Source organism: Phocoena phocoena, chromosome 10 (genome assembly GCF_963924675.1).
Source record: "Phocoena phocoena chromosome 10, mPhoPho1.1, whole genome shotgun sequence".
NCBI classification, from domain to species: Eukaryota; Metazoa; Chordata; class Mammalia; order Artiodactyla; family Phocoenidae; genus Phocoena; species Phocoena phocoena.
Genome location: NC_089228.1, coordinates 6,086,921 through 6,109,326, shown reverse-complemented (window position 1 = coordinate 6,109,326; position 22,406 = coordinate 6,086,921). Strand labels below are relative to the sequence as shown.

The window sequence follows — 22,406 nt, the reverse complement described above, 5'->3', positions numbered from 1 at the left end:
AAAAAAAAATGTCATGAAGAACCTAGGGGTAAGACAGGAATAAAGACACAGACCTACTAGAGAATGGACTTGAGGATATGGGGAGGGGGAAGGGTAAGCTGTGACAAAGCGAGAGAGTGGCATGGACATATATACACTACCAAACATAAGGTAGATAGCTAGTGGGAAGCAGCCGCATAGCACAGGGAGATCAGCTTGGTGCTTTGTGACCACCTAGAGGGGTGGGATAGGGAGGGTGGGAGGGAGGGAGACGCAAGAGGGAAGAGAGATGGGAACATATGTATACGTATAACTGATTCACTTTGTTACAAAGCAGAAACTAACACACCATTGTAAAGCAATTATACTCAGATAAAGATGTAAAAAAAAAAAGTATAGATCTGGGGCTGTCTCCTAGAGATTCTGATGTGGCACATCTGGGGAGGGACCTGGGGACCTGTGTCTTTGTAGAGCTTCCTAAATGACTTGGAAACACAGCCAGGCTTGGGGACTGCTGATGAATTAGTAGCAGGTCCTCACTGTTTGCAGCCACTGGGTGCTCATTAAGTGAAGAACAACAGCCCAGTAAGGGGTCCACTACGATCATCCTCAAATTAAAAGATAGGGAGAGTGAGGCCCAGAGAGGTTAAGAAGCTTACTCAAAGTCACACAGCTCCAAAGTGGCAAAGAGGACTTTGATCATGATCAGAGTCTGTGCTCACATACCGCCTTCACCTACCGCTGCAGCCAGGAAACCTCCCTATTCAGCCTCACAGGAAAATCCTGCATTGCTTACCCTGCCTTGGCTATTACGGCCTCAGCGAATGGAAAATCTCCCAGCTGCATCCTGGGAGGCAAAGGTGAAGTGCACATAATATTTCTGTTTGGAATTTTGGTTGCCTGGGGCTACTCTCTGACATGGACACATAACGGAGGGCACGTGACACAGATGGCCCGCGTTGATGCTAGCCCAGGAGACGTCAAGACCACATTCTCACATGCTGACCTTGGAAGCAAAAGGCATCTTCCTTCCTCCTGGGGCAGGAGCTGGCAGGAAAAAGAGGGCGAGCCCTCTTCGTCCCTTGGTTTGTGGGTTATTTTGTTTTGTTATTTTGGGGCGGCTCCAGGATCTTAACACCTTCAGTGCCTGTCACACTATCCCTCTGTTCTCCTAGGGTGACCTTGAGCCGCAAAACTGCTGTCCACGTGGACCAGGGCTGACATCGCACGTCCGTCTGCCAGGACCCCTGTGTCCAAACTCCGAGACATGGCGACCAATGGCAGCAAGGTGGCCGATGGGCAGATCTCCACGGAGGTCAGCGAGGTCCCCGTGGCCAATGACAAGCCCAAAACACTGGTGGTCAAGGTGCAGAAAAAGGCGGCGGACCTTCCAGACCGGGACACATGGAAGGGCCGCTTCGACTTCCTCATGTCCTGCGTGGGCTACGCCATCGGGCTGGGCAACGTCTGGAGGTTCCCATATCTCTGTGGGAAAAACGGTGGCGGTAGGTGCTGGCCTGGTGACCTCCTGCTGGGTCTGCACACCACCACCACCCCCGACACACACACACGGAGAGTGTCCTGCTTAGGCATTTTCTGGGGTGACCTTGGGGAAATGGGTCCCTAAAGACTCCAATGGGAGTGCCAGGCCCCACTTCTGCTTCTTGTCCTTTTCCAAAGGACTCCCAAAGGGCAGTAGTCCTCTGTTAATGATGCCCAAAAGTTCCCGTCTTCATTCTGCAAAGTGCAGGGCATGGGTCTTGAGCAAAGGACGTCCTCGGGCCTCACTTTGGCTTTGGGTGCTGCTTTTAAGGCAGAATATATTGAAATCGTGGCAGGGACCCCAGAACGCCCCGCTGTGATGCTCTCTCTGACCGACCGGGTTTCTCAAAGCTCAAGGCCACGAGCATCTCTCTTCTCGACCCCGCAGGGGCCTTCCTGATCCCCTACTTCTTGACGCTCATCTTTGCGGGGGTCCCGCTCTTCCTGCTGGAGTGCTCCCTGGGCCAGTACACGTCCATCGGGGGCCTGGGGGTGTGGAAGCTGGCCCCCATGTTCAAGGGTGAGTGTGCAGAGTGGAGCTGTGGGTTGTGGTCGTGCTCCTGCCCACAGCTCCGGGCCCTGGACAGAGGGAGCTGTTGGGTCACGTCTGAGCAGCGGGGAGCCCTTGCAGGGGCCAGGTGACCCATGGCAATGCTGGTCAGAGGAGGACCCAGTCCAGAGGCCCCGCACGCACGTCAGCCCGCCCTGCCCCGTGAGCTCATTTCCCCAGCAGGGGCTGGGCGCGACTTCCTCTGCTTCCTTGCTCAGTGCCTGACAGACACTCGGGTGGACACGTGCAGGGTCGTGCTTGCCTGGCAAGCCAAGGCCCCGGTCCGCCCTGCGACCAGCCTGTGCTGGGCCCCAGACGCAAGTCCTGGCTCCCTCGTTTGCCATGTGTGTGTGACCTTAGCCAAGTCCCTGCTTCTCTCCAAGTTCCAGCGACACTGTAGATGTCCTGGAAAATGACAACGATGACAGGAGCTGGGATGGTTATGATTCTTACTGTATTAAATGAAGGTCGTGATGATGTGTCTGGTCCCAGGTGTGGGCCTTGCCGCTGCTGTGCTGTCGTTCTGGCTGAACATCTACTACATTGTCATCATCTCTTGGGCCATCTACTACCTGTACAATTCCTTCACCACAGTGAGTGGCCCCTGGGACCACCCGCCCCCCAGAAGGAGCCAGACCCAGACCCCACCCTCCCTCTACTGGGACCACCGTTCCGCCGACAGGGCCATTCCTCCGGGTGGCGGGCGTGGTTTGTCTTCAGCAGCCCTTGTGTCTTCGTCATAGCACCATTCGCCCATATTATATAGACCCAGACAGCCTGGGTTCAAATCCTGACCCTAGTCTATACCAACTGTGCCACTTCAGGAAAGAGACTTAACCTCTCTGAGCCACAGTGCCCTCACTTATAAAATGGGGCTTAAGGTAAAACTCACCTCGCCTCATACGGTTGTGTGACGATTGAGGAGTAATATGTGTAAAGTGCTTAGAACCATACCCAGCAAAGAACAAACACTGTAAGTGTTCACTGGTCACTTCATCGTGCACAGGCTCAGACGGGCACGGTTACTTACCCAAGGTCACGTAGCTGGGAAGTGGCCCCAGGGTGGACACAGGAGACCTTATGGTACAGCTCGGAGAGCTGGTTTTCAGAGTGAAAAGGCTGAGGTTCAAATTTCAGCCCTGACATGTAGGAGCTGTGTGGTCTTGAGCAAGTTGCTGCCCCTCTCTGATCTCTAAAATGAGGCTCACAACATGACCTGCATCTGGAGCTGTTGGGAATGGGAGGTGAGGTAATGGCTGTGAGCAGGCTCAGAGGACTGTGAGGATGCACGGGATGTGCTGGGGCCACTGGGGCCAGCTCTTGGGGTCTTATGTGGTTTATCTGTGCCGCTGTGTCTTTGCAGACGCTGCCGTGGAAACAGTGTGACAACCCCTGGAACACAGACCGCTGCTTCTCCAACTACAGCATCGTCAACACCAGCACCATGACCAGCGCCGTGGTGGAGTTCTGGGAGTGAGTGCGGGGCCATCCCTGGGGGCGGTGGCGCATCACTCAGGGCCAGTGAGAACAACAGTGAGCTATTCACTGCAAGATTTTAAGCAGGAAAGTGACGTGATCAGACATTAGAAGGGGCTAGAGTGGGGACAGAGCAGAAGTGAAGGGGGGTGGTCCTGCTGGGAGGCCGCTGCAGACATCCAGACATCCAGGTGAGCAGCCATGGTGGCAGAACTAAGTCACTGGCAGGTCCCTTGAGCAAACAGCACTTTCTCCCGGTTAGTGTAACAGACCCATGGTCCCCGCCCAGCTCTTGGAGCCCAGTGATCACAGCTATCAGCACCATCACGCCCTGGGCGCCCCCGGGTCACCCCAGCCCCCGCCAGCCCCACGTAACTTTGTCCTCCCTCCGATGTTCCACCAGGCGCAACATGCATCAGATGACAGACGGGCTGGATAAGCCAGGTCAAATCCGCTGGCCTCTGGCCATCACCCTGGCCATCGCCTGGATCCTTGTGTATTTCTGTATCTGGAAGGGTGTTGGCTGGACTGGAAAGGTAAGAGGTGTGCACAGTGGGGACCCAAGGGGGATGGGTCTACAAAGGGATCTCTGCTCTGGGTGAGGAGTCAATAGCTCCCAGGAACCCCATCCAGCTTTGACTTAAGCAGGTGCCTTCATCTCTCTGTGCCTCAGTTTCCTTTCCTGTAAAACAGGAATAATATCATTACCTACCTTCTGGGCAGTTTTAAGGATTAAAGGAAATACTGCAAGTCATGCTGTTAGTGCAGTGCCAGGCTCATGGTGAGTCCCTTGAGATCGAGATTCCCCTGGGCCGGGCAGAGCCATTGCAAAGCGGAGGGCAAATGTGGCTCCTGGACCATTTGACAAACCATCCCTGAGATCTACTCTGTTCCAAGCTTTGTTCTAGGTGCAGGTGACCCAGAGGTGAGCACAGTTACATCCCGGCCTTTGAGGAGGTAATAGAGATGGATTGGTTCGTGGTTAAATACTCAGGCCCTGTGTTCAAACGGTTCTGACCCATCTTGGCCATTTATGTGGCTGTGTGACCTGGAACAAATCACTTTGCCTCTCTGAAACTCAGTGTCCTCTTCTGTAAAATAGGACCAATAACTGCTTATCCATTGGTTTGTTATGTGAATCAAATGAGCTGCTGATTTTGTGAAGAAATCAGAAGCTAGCAAGAGGAGTTGTTATTGTTTTCGTTTTTGGCAAAGGCAGAGCCGTGCCAAGCTGGGATGTCCAGCCTGGGGACACCTGGGGATTACATTGCCAATCAGATCGGGGGTGAGGTGGGGACGGGCCTCACCCCCACCTCTTTCTGTTTTCAAGCCCCATCCCAGGAGTCTGGGGACAGAAGATGGCCAAGTCTCTCACTGGCCTGGACCGGAAGGAAACTCACAGGGCAAGGGTATTGTCTGAGGTCTTAGAGCAAGTAAGGGAAAGAAAGGAAGTGAACTGAATCCGGCTCAGACAGGGAGGTCCAGACTGCCCAAGAAGCTGAATCGAGCAAAACAGAACCTTAGTGAATTACATACTTGGGCACGGACCCAGCTAACGAGAAGCTGCCCGACTGCAGTCAGGTGGGACCTTCGGACCCACCGGGTTCTCAGAACCAAGGCCGCTGTCAGACATCTCTGCTTTGTCCCTAGGCTAGGTGAGCAGGAGGAGGGCACAGGTGTCTCCCAGCCCAACTTTAGGCAGCAGAAGAATGTAGGGCCCAAGGGCTTTGGAGGAGACAGAGCTGAATCTGAATGTCAGTCCCCTGGGCCCTAGCTGTGTGCACTTGGGCAAGTCACTTCACTTTCCCGAGCCTCAGTTTCCTCATCTGCTAAATGGTCACAATAATAGTGCCTTACAGGGTTGTCTCAAAGACTAAGTGAGATAATCAGTCTGCATAGAATGTAGAGCGTATGCCTAGCACACAGTCGGCGCTCATTACATGATGTCTATTATAATTATTTGTGGGTGGTACCTAAAGTTCCTGCTGCCTTAGGAGACTGACTACTTCTTGGGGACAGAGAGTAGAGCCCCTCTCACTGCATCTTTTGAGTGAATCAACCAGTCTATCAATGAGCATTTACTGAGCTCCTACTGTATACCTGGCTCCATGCCAAAGACCCAGTGAAGAGCAAGACATAGATGACATGGATTAAGTATGTTGTATGTCCTCATACACCCAACCTGTCTGAGCAAAAAGGTTGATTGTACCCAGACAAGAAAAAGCTAGGTTCAGAGAGGATGAGAAATTGACCCAGTGTCACACAGCTTGTAGGTGACACAGATGGTTTTAAATCCCCTTTTCCTAATTCCAAGTACAGTGTTTTTTCTGCTGGATCGTGGCTGCCTTTCCTAAGCCTGAAGAGTCTCAGAGTCATCAGGGAGATGAGACTAACCCAGAGAACAATTCATGCTGACCGGGAAGTAGGGGCACATCAGACTTGGAGGTACAGAGGTTACTGAACTTGAAAATTGCTCTTTCACACTGGTGAGCAAAGAAATGCCATTTCAGACAGTGCCGTCAGCCTCTTGATTATCAATTTAAAGTAATTTGTAAGGTGATTATCCTCAGTGCTGGCCCCTTTGTGGGAAAGGCACTGTCTGTAGTACTGGACGAAGTTCCGTTTCTGGGAGGTAATTAGGCAATGTGGATCAAAAAGCCTTGAGACGTTTATTCCTTTTTACTCAGTAATTCCACTTCTAAGAATTTTTCTCGAGAATTGTATAATTTTGTAGACAGAGTTTTATCTACAGGGTGTCCGGTGTAGTAGTATTGAGACTCACATAAAATTGGAAATAACCTGAACGGATAACAGTAGGGGAAATTTAAAAAAGGGTGGTGGGACCTCCTGAGGGACTGTTTTGTATAATTAAAAGTCACAGTGTACGAGAGAGTAAAACAGCATTCAGTAAACGAAACAAGAAACAAAGCTGTACGTACTGTGTTTTTTAACTTTAAACATGTTGAATGAAAAGGCAAGTATATAATTTGCGCCTCATTTGTAAGAAAATGTAATCATATATGCAAAGGAAAGTCTCAAAAGAGAATATTAAAATATTAACGTCCATGCACTTATGTATTTGTCAGGCAGTTACTGAGTGTCTACTACATACCATGGACTGTTCTAGGCACTGGGAAAATAGAGAAGTGAACACGACAAGTCCTGTCCCTCATGTAACTTGTATTCTACGGGCTGTTGAAAGGAACTCTAATTTGTGTGTGTATTCATATGTAATTTAAAAATTTCCTTGTCACCACATATATTATTTGAATGCTTTAAATAAAAATTAAAAAATAGGAAGGGTAGGGAAAGGGGAAAAAATGGGTGCTGAGCTGGTTGATTCAGACACCAAGGAGCAGCTTCAGAAAAGTGGCCAAGAGGAGCAGGTTAGGAATCCAGGAAGGCTTCCTGGAGGAAGATGAATTGGAACCAAGCCCAGAGCCACAACAGGTAGGGATGGAGGTAAAGTGGTTAAGGACAGCATGGGTGTGCTGGAAGGGGCGTAACCCTTCGCCCCCTTTCCTCCCAGGTGGTCTACTTCTCTGCCACGTATCCCTACATCATGCTGATCATCCTGTTCTTCCGCGGAGTGACGCTCCCCGGGGCCAAGGAGGGCATCCTCTTCTACATCACGCCCAACTTCCGCAAGCTGTCGGACTCTGAGGTGAGCGACCTCCCGACCTGGTCCTGGAGCGCCCCCCGCTGGGTTAAGAGCACATCTGAGTCCTGAGCCATCGTTTACCACCTTTAGGATAAGTTATCGCACCTCTCGGACCCGCTTATGTGAACTGGGGTTGCTGCCTGGTAGAGCTGGTTAGCACGCGTAAAAGGCCCTGGGGCGTTCCGGGCTATGATTATGACTTTGACGTTTCTGGTTTTTTTTTAATCATTCTGCCTATAGGTGTGGCTGGATGCAGCTACCCAGATCTTTTTCTCCTATGGGCTGGGCCTGGGATCCCTGATCGCTCTAGGCAGCTACAACTCTTTCCACAACAACGTCTACAGGTGCTTCCCCGCGGCCACGCCCCTCCTAGACCACGCCCCTCCCTTGGCCTGTCAAGTCCACCCATCTGTGGGCCAAAACCTTCTGGCCACTCCTTACGGTTCCACCCCTTCCGGGGGGTCGCGGGGGGGAGGGGGCACACCAGTAGCTCGGCTCACAGGTACCCTCATCTGCCCGGCCACTAGCTCAGCTTCCCGCCAGCCCCACCCTTCCTGACCCCACCCCTCCCTCTCTGCAGGGACTCCGTCATCGTCTGCTGCATCAATTCCTGCACCAGCATGTTCGCAGGATTTGTTATCTTCTCCATCGTGGGCTTCATGGCCCACGTCACCAAGAGGTCCATTGCTGATGTGGCGGCCTCAGGTCAGCACCGCACTGGGGAGGGCTGTGGGGAGGGGCTAACCCCGCGGACTTTGTACATCTTCATCGCTGTCACCGTCATCACCACCGTGGCTCGCTGGCGTTGAGTGTCCCTCCCTGCCAGCAGTGCCCTGAGCATTCACATGGACAGTGTCCCTGAATCTTCCCAACCCTATGGGGTCAGTGCTCTTGTTGTCCTCATCTCATAGGTGAGGAAACCGAGACTCACCAAGGTCCCCTACCCAAATTAACAGAGCTCAAAGGTGGTAGGACTGCAGTTGACCCCAGACCGGGCTGGTTGCAAAGCCAGGCTGTTCTGGCACCTCCAGCACGATTCTGGACATCTGGGGGGGAGCAGACCTACTCTTGTCCCCTGGGATATCACCTTCGGTCCAACCCAGACACCTTCACCATCGTGACTCAAAGCGCCCGCATCGGTGCTTTTGTCCCAGTTCCAAAAAGGTTCTCACCGACTGGGCTGTGCCCACTCTGCTCTGCACACAGTCATCCATGCCACAGGGTCCAAGGGCAGCCCCAGGCACACCCCCTTCCCTGCTCAAACGCGGGGGACCCACTGTGTGCTCAGTCATCCATGCCACAGGGTCCAAGGGCAGCCCCAGGCACACCCCCTTCCCTGCTCAAACGCGGGGGACCCACTGTGTGCTCAGTCATCCATGCCACAGGGTCCAAGGGCAGCCCCAGGCACACCCCCTTCCCTGCTCAAACGCGGGGGACCCACTGTGTGCTCAGTCATCCATGCCACAGGGTCCAAGGGCAGCCCCAGGCACACCCCCTTCCCTGCTCAAACGCGGGGGACCCACTGTGTGCTCAGTCATCCATGCCACAGGGTCCAAGGGCAGCCCCAGGCACACCCCCTTCCCTGCTCAAACGCGGGGGACCCACTGTGTGCTCAGTCATCCATGCCACAGGGTCCAAGGGCAGCCCCAGGCACACCCCCTTCCCTGCTCAAACGCGGGGGACCCACTGTGTGCTCAGTCATCCGAGGCTCATGGAGGCAATGTGACCTGTCCCTTCTCTGTCGTGGGGAGCTGGGCGTGTCGTGTGGAAAGGAACATTCCCCTCCAAGGGCTTGCTCTCCCCTGCATGGGCAGCGCAGCATCTCATTTCTCTGGAACTTCCCAGCCAACCCCCTTTCCAGAGCCAGACCCCAGAGAGGTTACAGTCTCTTTCTTTTTTCCACGGTTTTCCCTGATCTCCTGAATACCCACCCCCAGACACTCACAGTGTCCCAAACTCCTCAAGCCTTCTCCTACCCTGTTCTCCCATCGTAGCAAAGGGTTCCAGTGTCTAGTGCCCAGGCCAGGCCCCCAGCATCATCCTGGACCCTTCCTTTGTCTTCCCTCCCCTTCCCTCGCAAACCAACCAAAACCAGGGCCTGCCCACTCCGCCTCCTGAGTATCTCTCCATCCGGCCCCCCGTCTGCGCCTGCACTGTCCCCAGTCCCCACCGCTGGCCAGGTCACTGCGCATCCCTCCTCTTATCTCACTGGTCCCCTTGCCTCTGAACCCAACTCTGTAGCCTCCTGCCTCCCCCTTCCTCAGCCCCTCCCCCCAGCTGTTTCCTTGTCTGGAAAAGGAGGCTGATAACACTCACTGAAATGTTTCCTCTGAAGATGAGATGAAATAAAGCTCAGGAAGTGGGTGCGCTGGGGATGCCGCAGGGGCTCAGCGCCTTGTATTTTTTCCTCTTCTGCCCTTCCTGCCACAGGCCCTGGGCTGGCGTTCCTGGCATATCCGGAGGCGGTGACACAGCTGCCCATCTCTCCCCTCTGGGCCATCCTCTTCTTCTCCATGCTGCTCATGCTGGGCATTGACAGCCAGGTGAGGTTGCCCTCCCTGGCGCCTTGAGGAGCCCCCACCCAGCCTCACTGGTCCAGGACCAAGCAGGGAGAGGAGCCCATTGTCTTAGGCCCCCTAGAAGCTGGCCAAGAGTTTCAAACCCTCGGGATGTTCTACCACATGGCACTTCAGGGATCAGCTCAGCTACCTTCTCCATTTTCCAGATGGGGAAACTGAGGCCCAGGGGGAAGGGATTCTCCTGAGGTCACAGAGGGAGGCAGAGGGAGAGTCAGGCCTGGAACCCAGCGTTCCCCTGGCCCTGCCGTCCCCACAGGGTGAGGCTTTGGGTGGGTGGGGCTGGGGCTGCCTGGGGTGGCTGACCTCTGCCCCCCGCAGTTCTGCACCGTGGAAGGCTTCATCACTGCCCTGGTGGATGAGTACCCCAGGCTGCTCCGCAACCGCAGGGAGCTCTTCATTGCCGCCGTCTGCATCGTCTCCTACCTGATCGGCCTGTCTAACATCACCCAGGTGAGCACGTCAGCACCTGGCACACCTCTGCTGCTGCCTGCCCGGGGCCACTCCCAGGCCCTCTGTGCCCCAGCCTTGTCCCATCCCACCTTTCATTTTGGTGGACAAGACTGACGTGCAAATTAGATCATTAAATGCCATGAAGAACAGAGGATAGTGGGACAGAGAATGAACAGCAGGGGTGGGAAGGACGATGCCTTGGACAGAGTAGTCAGGGCAGTCCCTCTGAGGAAGTGACATTTCAGCTGAAACTCACATGGCGAGGAAGAGTCAGCCAGGGGAAGATCTAGCTAGGGGAGGAAAGCACAGCAGGTGCAAAGGCCCTGGGGTGGGAATGGGCTTGGCAAGCTTGAGGGACAGAAAGAAGGCCAGCGTGGTAGCGACAGAGGGAGTGGGGGAGTAGGTAGTGGATGCAGAACCAGATCATGCAGGACCTTCCAGGATGGGCATTTGGATTTTATTTTATTTTATTTTACTTTATATCTCTTTACATTTTATATATTACATTACAGTCTTATTTAAGCTATGGAAGAGCTTCTGGAGAGAGACATGACTGGTTTAACATTGTGAACAGATGGCTCAGATGACCAGCTCCTCTTTCTGCCCTCCAGCCCTCCCAGAAATGGGACATTTCCCTCCGCCACCTGGGCATTTTCTTCCCATTCCCCAGAGTCCATGCCCACATCCTTGCAGGGTCACAAAGACCTCTGTGCTTCCTCTAATCTACCCTCAAGCCTTCTTGATGCAGTGTAGCCTAATCCCAACCCACACAGCCTGTGTTGACCGTGAACTGAATGCACTGGTCCCCAGGGGAAGTGGACCCTCTCTCACCTCTTTTGCTTTCACAGGGGGGCATTTATGTCTTCAAACTCTTTGATTACTACTCCGCCAGTGGCATGAGCCTGCTGTTCCTCGTGTTCTTTGAATGTGTCTCCATTTCCTGGTTTTATGGTAAGCACCAACCCCTCCTCCCTCCCTCCCTCGTTCATCTGTTCATTCACTCATTCATCCCTTTCTTCAGTCATCATTCAGTAAATACGACTTGAGCACCAGGCCCTCTCCATACATTAATTTATTCGGTCCTCACTGCAGTTCGATGAAGTTAGCACAGGACGTCCCATGTTTAGAAGATACCATAAGAAGAAGAGTTAAATAAACTCATTTAAAATGGGAGTCAAAAGTTCTTCATAAATTTTGCCATAAAAGACTTGTTTGAGATTTTATCTAGAAAAAGGAAACTGAAACTATAAAAAAGTTCTAAAGTTAAATATTTTTTAAAAGCTAAGCTATAATTAAAAGTATGCACTACCTCAGAATGTAGGACACGATGATTTTTATGTGTTGATCTTGTGGGCTAAGTTTCCTGACCCAACTGCGTGCTAGTGAAAAGGCTGTCCTTCCGGGCACTTTGGTTGTCGCAGCAAGATGATGTTTTTGGAAGACGTGTTCTCCAGAGTCCCTCTGGGTTCTTGGTGTTCTGTCTATGTTGTTCGTAGTCCCGCCACCTCACCCTTCCTCATCATTTTCTTCTTGCTTTCTAACTGGTCTAGCGCTGTCAGGTCCTCACTGTCAGTGACTTTGCTGCTGACCTGAGCAGTGCCCAGTGCCCAGTGTCACTCTCATGAACTTCAGGACATCTGCAGTGGTTTTGTTTGTTTGTTTGTTTTGCAAGATTGGCGGTTCTTCTTCGCAATTTGCAATCTATCACCAGTTGCTTATGCATCAGATCAGCAGGGAAAGCCACCCCTGCCCAGCAAAGCTTTGAAAGAATGGCTGGGAGAGATGTTGGGTAGGAGGGACACTGAGAGTGACGGGGATGCTTTTTGTAAGTACATCCTTTTGTTGGTGGATGTTTTCACATTCAGGTGACTTGCTTTCCCATACAGCTCGTTTGCTGGGGGATTTGGTTGTTGAATCCTTAGCTAATAAGGACCCCCACCCCCACCCCAGAGCATTAGCCCCATGTTACAGATGAGGAGACTGAGGCTCAGAGAGGTTAGGTGACTTGCCCGTGGTCACACTGTGAGAAAACAGCAGGTCGGGGCCTTGAGCCTGCCGTCCCCACGGCTCGCCCATCCCTCCTGCTCTTGCTCCAATTGTCACAGGTGTCAACCGATTCTATGACAACATCCAAGAGATGGTTGGCTCCAGGCCCTGCATCTGGTGGAAGCTCTGCTGGTCCTTCTTCACCCCCATCATTGTGGCGGTAAGGGCAGGGCCAGACCGGGCCCTGGGGTGACTCAGGTCCGGAGAGACACTTCTGGAGCCAAAGGCCGGGGGAAGAGGCCCACAGACCTCTGTTCCCTAGGAATACTGTTCTCTCATTTGTGCTGAGCATCTACTCTGTGCCCTGCATGGTACCAGACACGCTGCAGCATCCTCAAACATCAGCACAGTAGGCGTTATTGCCCCACTTGACTGCTGTCGGTACCGGGGCTCACCAGCCAGCATCACCCAGTGGGCTGGTGCTGCGTTCAAACCTGATTCTGAAGCCAAACCAGTCACTCGGGGAGGCCTCTTATCCTCAGCATCCCTCATTCCCTCCTGCAAGGGGAAGCCGAGGCACGAGCAGGCCTGGGAGGGGCTGCCCAGGTCCTTGCAGTGAGGCTGGGCCACTGCATATGTTGTGTCCTGCACAGGGACGCTCAGCCAATGGCCGACTGGGGGCGACCTCCCACCCTTGTTTTGCTTGACAAACTGGTTAACCTGGAGGAGGGGATGCCTTTTTCTGTTGGTCCTCCCAGAGAAGCTACCTTTTGCTATTGGTCCTTCCAGAGAGGGCACCTTCTTCGTATTGGCTCTCCCAGAAGGGATGCCCTTTTCTATTGGTTGCCACTGAGAAGGCACCTTTTTCTGTTGGTCCTCCCGGAAGCAGTGGCTTCTTCTGTTATACACAAAGGCACCTTATATCCTAGCAGTGGCCTTGGGTGCAGGATTCCCAAGATGCTGGGCCCTTGTGAGGGTCAGCCCCAGGGCAGGGGTAGAGGGCAGTGGACCTTATCAGCTGCAGGGTCTAGGGAGGGGCCTTGGCAGTCCAGCCTGGGTGACTGCCTGCCCCCCTCCTCTCTCCTGTCCCTCCCCAGGGTGTGTTCATTTTCAGTGCTGTGCAGATGACCCCTCTCACCATGGGAAGCTACGTTTTTCCCAAGTGGGGCCAGGGTGTGGGCTGGCTCATGGCCCTGTCTTCCATGGTCCTCATCCCGGGGTACATGGCCTACATGTTCCTCACCTTAAAGGGCTCCCTGAAGCAGGTAAGTCCCTTCTTCACCCTTATTGTCGCTGGGCCCCTTCCCCACTCTGTTGGGCACCACGCCTACGCTGGTGGAGCACAGTCTATTTGGGGAGACAGACAAGTTGATAGCCAGTGAAAGTAGAGTGTCAGAGGTCACGATTGGGGTGAACCAGGGAGACATCCTCCTGCATTGTGGAGGGTTAGAGAAGGCTTCCTAAAGAGGGGACAGCAAAGAAGAGGACTAAGGACTAGCCAGACTTAAAAGTAGAAGCAGGGGTGAAGAGAAAGATACAAATGAAGTTATTTACAGAACAGACGCAGACTTACAGGCATAGAAAACAAACTTATGGTTACCAAAGGGAGATAAATTAGGAGGTTGAGATTAACATATACACACTACAGGGCTTCCCTGGTGGCGCAGTGTTTGAGAGTCCGCCTGCCGATGCAGGGGACACAGGTTCGTGCCCCGGTCCGGGAAGATCCCACATGCCGCGGAGCGGCTGGGCCCGTGAGCCATGGCCTCTGAGCCTGCGCGTCCGGAGCCTGTGCTCCGCAACGGGAGAGGCCACAACAGTGAGAGGCCTGCATACCGCAAAAAAATCAACAACAACAACAAAATATATATATATATACACACTACTATATATAAAATAGATAAACAACAGGGACATACTATAACACAGGGAACTATACTTAATATTTTGTAATAACCTATAAGGGAGAAGAATTTGAAAAAGGATGTGTGTGTGTGTGTGTGTGTGTGTGTGTGTGTGTGTGTGTATATATATATATATATATATATATATATACATATATATACATATATAGATATAAAACCAAATCACCGTGCTGTACACATGAAGCTAACATAAAATCAACTCTACTTCAATTTTTTAAAAAATAAATAATAAGAGTAGAAGCAGAGACAATGTTCCTGGAAGGGGATGGGAAGCATGTGCAAAGTCCCAGGGGTATAAACTGATCAGTGAGGCTGGAGGGTAGAGTGGGGAGAGGTGCAGGGAGGTGATAAGACATGAGGCTGGGAATGTAAGAAGGCTGGACCAGATCATGAAGTACTTTGAAAATCAGGACAAGAACTTTGGACTTTATCCTGAGTTTATCCAGTGGCAAATGGGGAGCCGTTGAGGTTTCAGAGCAGGTAGGGGTGGGATCAGATATGTTAAGAGCTTAACTCTAGACCTCATGTAAGGCACGCTGCCCCAAGCAGGGACCCACTGGCATATGCGAGGTCCACGTCAGCTCTTTGTTAAATTATATTGAATTCTTGAGTGAAACAAGGCAGTGCTGGAGGTCCAGGTGCTGAGACATTGATGAAGTAAGTGTAGCCTGGGGAGATTTCACTGAGGAGGTGGAAGGCCACAGCTGGGAGGACCTAGATCTGTGCCTCTCAGCCTTATTCCCCACCAAGATGTCCCTGCCAGACACATTCAGAGCCAGAAGGAGGGTCTGTAAGGTCTGCATCATAGGGGTGGTGTGTTGTGCACAGCCCCCGGAGTTGCTGGGCCAGCCTCCTCCCTTCACAGAAAGAGCACATGAGGTGCCGGGTGGGGAAGCTGCTTCCCCATCCCTTGCAGTCAGGTATTAGCAGAGCTGGGGCCTTACAGCCCTTTCTTCCAACTCCAGGTCCAACACTTTTGTTTACCATGATTCGCTGCTGTGTCTCAAAAGGTAGTCAGGTCTGAGAGTGGCAGAGAGGCAGAAGGGGTGCATTTGTGGAAGGGAGCACAGCCTGTGCAAAGGCCCAGCGGTGGGAAAGGGAAGACTCGTCTGAGGACAGTGCGCTGATGGGGCAGGATGGCAGGGCGGGTGTGCAGAGAAGGTGGGGAGGTTGCACCCCTTTAGCAAACATACACTGAGCACCTGCTCTGTGCCAGACACTATTGTCAGTGCTGGGGACACAGCCATGAGCAAAATCCTACCCTCATGGACCTTACATTCTGAGAGAGGAAGATCAGCAATTAACAAAATAAAGTCACGTTTGATGGGGATGAGGAATACGGAGAAAGAGGGTGTAGGGGGTGCTGGGCGAGGCCTTGCTGAGCCAAGACCTCAGGAGACAGGGACTGAGCTGTGTCACTGTCTGAAGGGGTGTCCCTGGAGAGGGTGCGGCAAGTGCAAAGGCCCTGGGGCAGGTGCTTGCTTGCTGCTTGTGGGGAGCAGTGAGGAGGCCCGTGTGGCTGCAGTGTAGAGAGCAAGGGGCTGAGGGGAGAACACTGAGGACTGCGGTGATGGGCGCCAGATCCTGTGGGGCCCTGTAGGACTTTGGTGAAATGGGAGCCCTTGTGGGGTCCTGAGGAGCAGAGGGATGTGATCCCCCTCTGGCTGGGGTGTTGAGAGTAGAATGAAGGGGATGAGGGACAAGAATGGAAGTGGAGGGCTGGGGGCAGTTACTGCAGGGACCCAAGTGAGAGGGAGTGGGTGTGGCCCAGCGGAGCTTTGGAAGGTGTGCAGGAGGGGGCTGGCACCTGGGAGCACCTCGCAGGCAGAACAAACAGGGGAGACTTGAGAAGAGGGTGGGCCAACGAGAGGCCAGCCCCCCTCCATCCCAGCCTGAATCCTCCCGCTGTCCACAGCGCATCCAGGTCATGATCCAGCCCAGCGAAGACATTGTCCGCCCTGAGAATGGTCCAGAGCAGCCCCAGGCCAGCGGCTCCGCCAGCAAAGAGGCCTACATCTAGGGGTGCAGGGCGGCTCGCCCACCCACACTCTCACCCCGACCCTGGCTGCACACGACCACCACTTGATGTCTGAAGATACCGTCTATCTCAACCTACCTCGAGTGGCGAGTCCAGACACCATCACCACGCAAAGAGAGGGAGGTGGGGACAGTCACACCCCCGTGGGCCCCGCCGTGGGCAAAGAAGATGCCCGATGGCTCCAGCACCTGCGGGCTGGTGACCTTTTTAATCTGGGCCCCATCAGCATCAAGCAGTCGGCCTGTGTGACGGCTGTGATAGATCATTTTTATCCCGCCAGCGAGTGTGATGTGGAGAGGCCGCACACTCCTGGCTTTTAGTTGTATTCCTGACTGTTCTCTTACTGCCGAAACCCATGACTGTTATCTCGGACTTGGCAGGAGTTCGGTTCCGTCGGAACACTGCTCTGTGCACATGAAAAGGGCATTTTGTATAATGGACATTTCCAGGGAGAGCTCACTCTTAAGAGCAGAGAGCCAGCAGAGCTCTTTCATTTTTTGGTTTTCTCCTTCCCGAGGCAGCTTGACAACCCCCAGCCCCTTCGGTATTCCCAGAACTGCTTTCTCAAGCACTCCGCCCAGTGTCCTGTTTCCCTGACGCCCGGCGGAATGAGCATCTCTGCACTAAGCTTTCCTGGCCCCCCCGCCACCCCCACTTCTCACCACGCCATTCTGATTGCGCCTGGCCCAACAGCGATCGTTCCCGATGGGCGCTGCTCCTCGGAAAACTGCCACAAGCACAACTGATTTTTTTAATCACCATTCCGGGGACCTCAGATCCCGCTGGGGAAATTCCCTAATCAGGAGCCCCAGTTTCTCCTAGGCTGCCCGGCTTTGCAGAGCACAGAACAGTTGCAGAGGAAATCAAAGTGAGGCTCCGTCCTTGAGGCAAAGTGGATCCAGCGATCTTTCTGTCTCCTTCTTAAAACGTCTCCCTCACTGCAACCCCAGTCAAGGCTGCTGCCCTCTCCCCTTCCCTGAAGTCCCCCAGTGAGAATCTCCTCACTGCCACTAAAATCTGCCAGCCCAGTAAATGAGGAGCTAGTGTTAATCCAGACCTGCCCCGCCAAGTGCTTCCGAGATTAAAGCTGCTTCGTTGGGAAGTAGTATTTGTTCCGTTCCAGAACTGGGCTCCACAGTGGTGGCAGCAAATCGGGTGAAGACAGTTTCTTGCAAGCTCCAGCAACTCAGCGCTTCTCATTTGCCAGGAACATGGGTTCCCATGTAGCAAATCGTATGTTGTGCCCTGTACTCCTTAGCTAGTTAACTCACGAGTTGTGTTTTACGACTAATCCTTAATAACTATGGTAAATAACTGTGACTGTGGGTTTTTTAATCTGTCATCCTCGTCCAAAAGTGACCAGCATACCAGTTCTTGCAATAAGGTATTACCCTCAGAATATTAAGCACATTCTTGTAGAGAAAAAACAAAAAGTCTGTGTACACATATAAATGCACACATATGTACATTCCTCCTCATGCTTGGTACATAGGGTCTCATTTGATATTGTGTAGGAAATCTAAAAGCTTTTCCTGAAGTCATCTGTAAAATAGTCTCATTACTAAGGCATCCCAAATGCCAACTGGTGAATCCAGGATCAAAATGCATATGTATTGTTAAATTATAGGGTTTAGAACAAAAGGAACCCTTCACTGTGTCTCATGGTCCCACCCCCCATCCTTTGTGTGAATTCCTTTAGAATAAGGGCAGGAAGACTTCTAACTTTCTCTTTGTTCTTCATTCTGAAACTAAGAACAAGTCTTTCGAAGACAAATGCAGCGTATTTAATGTTTGTAATCAAATCTAAGTGAGATGTTTGGCAAGAAATCCCTTAACTGATTTCCATCCAAACCTACTTATATAGCACAATATTATGTGTCGTACAATTACTGTGAGAACTGTGAATATGTGTAACTTTTTTTAGTATTTGCCCTGGGGAGGGAAAGATATTGTATTATCATATATGCTTTTTTTTGCAATAAGGATTTATTCTCAGAACACCAAGTAAATCTATCTCTATATTAAAAAATATATGTAATATATACATATTCAAACTATATACAGAGCCTGTTTTAAAAAACATTACAGTATTATTTAGTAAAATTATCTGTTCTATGGACCAAATGTAAAATATTTATACATGAAGATGCATTTTAAATGTCTATAAATGGTGTTATAACTAGAGCACGGGCGTTATGTACGTTTCTAAGAATATAGAGGAAAAATAATAAAGGTTCTATGATATACAATGTCAGACCTTCAGTTCTTTGGGGTGGGGGTCACCATAGCCTCTTTCATCAAAACAGCGAGAGATACACACAAAACATTTTTCCCCAACAGAGAGAGATTTGGGCTGAAAATCCAGGGACATGGAACTGGACTTCCCCAGAAGTCTTGGAATGAGTGGATAGAAAATGATTCTGAGCCACAGAAGGGAGGTGCTTTCACTGTTCTAAGAAACTTAAATGTGGTCAACTAAATGAAGGTCTAAAACTAGGATAATAGGAGCACATTAAGTTAACAACATTCATTCCCTCGTGATTCATTCCTCAAAATATTTAATTTTAAAATCTTATTTAAAATTTGAATTCTACAGAGAAGTTGTAAGAAAGGTTCAACAATCACCCAGGTTCACCAGTTTTTGACACGTTGCCACCTTAAGTCTGTCTGTCAAGGTTCGGTCTGGGAAGCAGGACCTGTATGAGTATTATGGAATAAGGCGTTTATTAGAGGAACAAGCCTTATACAGTTGTGGGAGAAGGTAGGAAGTAACGGTCTGAAAGAGAGAGGTGGGAGATCAGAGGAAAGCCACTAACCAGGTGAGCAGGAGCGGTGGGAGTGGGCCTGGTACACATCAGTGCTCAGATGGGGCCATTCTGATGACTGGCTTTGTGAGTGCCCACGATAGCGCCAGCAGGTTACTCCCCTCTCGGTCCTGGCAAACCATCCCTTTCATGGTCCTCCGTAGACCCTCCCCCGGGACACGCCTCAGGCTCACTGAGCTGTTGTGGGGCTGCTTGGGGGAGCTGCCCTGTGGGCGGTTGGCCGTGGGGATGGTCACAACAGTGATGATGATAACAGATCCGTTGTGGTTCCACTAAGCAGCAGGCCCTGCACCAACTCCTCCCAAGCATTTTCTCAGCTGACCCTCAGGACACCCCCATGATGTGTCGGTGCTCTCACGCTCATGCCCTGGCCTCACCCCTGCTCTGGCTCCCTTCCCGCTTCCGTTTTTTGTGCGCACCAGCTCCGATATCCACCACCTCCACTCTGTGCCACAAACGTGGCTATTACCTTTTATAATGGGAAATACATAACAAATGGTCTTTAACAAGAAAACCCACAAAGCCACGTGGGCTTGCCAGTGTGGAGGCGGACGGTTTACTGACAAGAACATCTCATCATGATGAACATACATTTAAGGACTGTGAATATTTTGCTCTTGAAGGAAAGTCTTCTTGTGCTAAAAAAAACGCTAATGGGGACATGGAGCGGGGAGCCCAGCCATGATGAAGACAGTAACATCATAACACCGATCAAGGAGAAATCAGGGGCTCCGGAGACCTGCTTGCTGGAGGTGTCCCCTGATGTTTTCAAGGAGATTTGTTGGTGTTTTCCTTGAGGTTTGGGTCTGCTCCGGTCTGAAAGAAGAAGACACCAAAGACAGAGCTAGAAGCGCAAGAGAGCTGAAGGGGGAGGTAAATGTCTTTAAATGGTACAGGGGAGAAAGGACAGGAGCCAGCAGGGAAACACTCGGGCACCTGTGCCAGGAGACAGAGAAGGAAGGAGGCTTGAGTAGGAAGAGCCTCAGACTATGGGGCAGGGCTGGGATGGTGTCAGCCAGACCAAAGGACAGCCCCAGTGCCACGGCTGTCATGAAAGGAGCCCCACATGGAGAACTGCCCAGGCCACAGCACCTCCACCATGCTGGGTCCTGACTGGGCTGCCAGGGGAAGGTGGACTTGTGCAAATGCTACAGCCGCAGCTGGAGACCGCTAGCCAGCTGCACTCCCCTCAGCAGTTCTCCGGGAGTGCAGGGACAAGGAGAGGATGTCTACATTTCTGAAGGCCTTCTGCCTGCCCAGCACCTTCTCCTGGAATGCTGTTTACTCCCCACCACCAACCTGCAAAAAGGTGCAGGCCATTATTTCCATTTATAGATGAGTATGCTAAGGCTCAGGGAGGGACAGCAACTCCCCCAAGGCCACACAGCTCTAAGTCACAGGACTGGACACCACAGCAGTCTACTTGGGCAGACAAATGCACAAGGCACCGGCCCCATCTCAAACTTTCTGATGCAGGAAGTCATTCTGATGCAGGAAGCCCGCAAGTGCTGGAGCCATCGGGCAGGGGCTCAGAAATTGCCTTCCAAAAAGCACTCCAAGCCTTTCTGATGGAGAAAGTTGGTAGCCAATCACACCAAGAAACATTGTTTAAAAGCATCTAGGAACCCAAATTGAGGGACGTTTTACAAAACAACTGACCTATGCTCTTAAAAAAATGTCAAGGTCATAAAAGACAAAATGGAAGAGTTTCAGATGAAGGAGATATGACAACTGAATGCAATGCCTGATCCTGAATTAGACACTGGGCCAGAAGAAAGAAAATTTTTTTCTTTTGCTATAAAGGGCATTAGTGGGACACTAGGTGAGATTTGAATAAGATATGTAGATTAGATAATAATATTTTATCAGTGTTAATTTCCTGATTTTGATCAATGCATTGTGGATACGTAAGAGAATGTCCTTGCTTTTAGGAAATATTCAGGGGTGAAGGGACATCTTGTCTACAATTTATTCTCAAATGATTGAGGAAAAATAACTTACACATATATGGTATGTGTATGTGTGTGTTGTATGTGTCGAGTGGGAGAGTGATGAAACAGGCAAATGTGGAGAAATAACACCTGAGGAATCTGCGTGAAGGTTGTACAGAAACTCTTTATACTAGTTTTGCAACTTCTAAGTGTGAAATTTTTCAAACAAACAATCTAGGAAGGGCCTGGGTGTCACCTTCATTTGATTAGCGCTGTACAGGGCTGTGGGGATGGGGGTTCCTGCCGGGGTGAAAGGGGTGGAGAGATGGACACAGTCTTTGGTTTGGACCAGGACCACTCCTCACTCATGCACTCCCACGGCTGTAATTGCCCCTCTTCTCCTGGAAAGCCTTCAGGTCTCAGCCCAGAAGTCACCTCCTTGGATCCTACCAGGCTCACCACCTCCTAGGCTGCGTGGGGGGCCCCTCGCTTCCGTCAGAGCTGCGGGGCAGGGTCCTCCCCTCTCTGCTCACGCACTGTCTCCCCACCGGCCCACGAACCTCTGGGGCCCGGAGGGGAGTGGCTGTGTCTCATGGGTCTTTGGGTCCCTAGTCCTGGCATGAAGTTTATCACACGCCAGTGCTCAAAAGAGATCCGCTTTTGGTTTCTGATTCCTGAAATCCAGCATTTCACAATACACACTAGCTAATTAAGCCCTGCCTAGCCTCTATCTCATTAATACCCACAAAACCTATAAGGTACTGACCCTTTCGAGTCGGGCCCCAACAAGGGTCCTCCTGCCTGGTGGTGTTCAAGCCAATAGAACAAGACCCAGTTCAGCTCACAAGCAGAAGAAAGCTTTCTTCTTTGACCAAAGCCTGGAGAGGTACGAGCTCGCTCTGGTGCGCGTGCTCGTCCCCACAGACCGTGGGCGGGGCGGGGCTGCTTCGTAGGGATCTCCTGGGCGGGGGAGGGGAGGAGGCGGAGTTCTCACGGGGCTCTCGGCTCCAGGTCGCAGTGCGGGGCGCAGTGCCTCTGCACACAGCCCGCAAGCGGAGGTGTCGGCGCCGCCATTTTGTACCAGTAACTCTTCTCTGAAGAAGTGTCTGCGTGCAGCGTCCTCTGAGCAAGTGAAGCTAGACAAAGCACAAAGGAAAAAAAAAAGAAAAACGGTTAGACTTGATTTTATTACCCAGATTCTATTTTTATTTCCCGGGAATTGTTAATGGGCTTTGCTGGTGACAACCCCCCCCTGTGTCGTGCGTCCTCCCCCTCACTGTCGAGGGGCGCTGAGGGGCCCTGGCTCATCTTCTGTGGCTGCTTCCTGCTGGTTTGGGGCATCATGATAGCCCCGGTGGAGGCGCGGAACTGCTCCGCGGCTGCCTTTAGGTACGTTTGGTTGCCCCCAGGCCTCAGCCCTGACTGTTCGCATCCCTGAGCGACCCCCATTTGTCTAACCTTTTG

General features: G+C 51.9%; 1 protein-coding gene across 1 annotated transcript; it reads left to right on the top strand.

Moving 5' to 3' along the window:
* Positions 1-1,246: 1,246 nt before the first annotated feature.
* Positions 1,247-16,168, top strand: SLC6A1 (solute carrier family 6 member 1). Its single transcript, XM_065884972.1, has 14 exons — positions 1,247-1,484; positions 1,910-2,041; positions 2,564-2,664; positions 3,435-3,544; positions 3,951-4,083; positions 7,077-7,211; positions 7,449-7,552; positions 7,789-7,913; positions 9,639-9,751; positions 10,106-10,237; positions 11,086-11,188; positions 12,343-12,443; positions 13,321-13,488; positions 16,064-16,168. Exons 1-14 carry the CDS (start codon positions 1,247-1,249, stop codon positions 16,166-16,168), a joined length of 1,800 nt encoding a protein of 599 aa, XP_065741044.1.
* Positions 16,169-22,406: the final 6,238 nt, after the last annotated feature.

Excerpts from the sequence above, each read along its gene's own strand:
- SLC6A1 (XM_065884972.1), top strand. The coding sequence starts at position 1,247 with ATGGCGACCAATGGCAGCAAGGTGGCCGATGGGCAGATCTCCACGGAG. Across the intron at positions 1,485-1,909 it reads CTGTGGGAAAAACGGTGGCG|GGGCCTTCCTGATCCCCTAC; the intron begins GTAGGTGCTGGC and ends TCGACCCCGCAG. Across the intron at positions 7,212-7,448 it reads GCAAGCTGTCGGACTCTGAG|GTGTGGCTGGATGCAGCTAC; the intron begins GTGAGCGACCTC and ends TTCTGCCTATAG.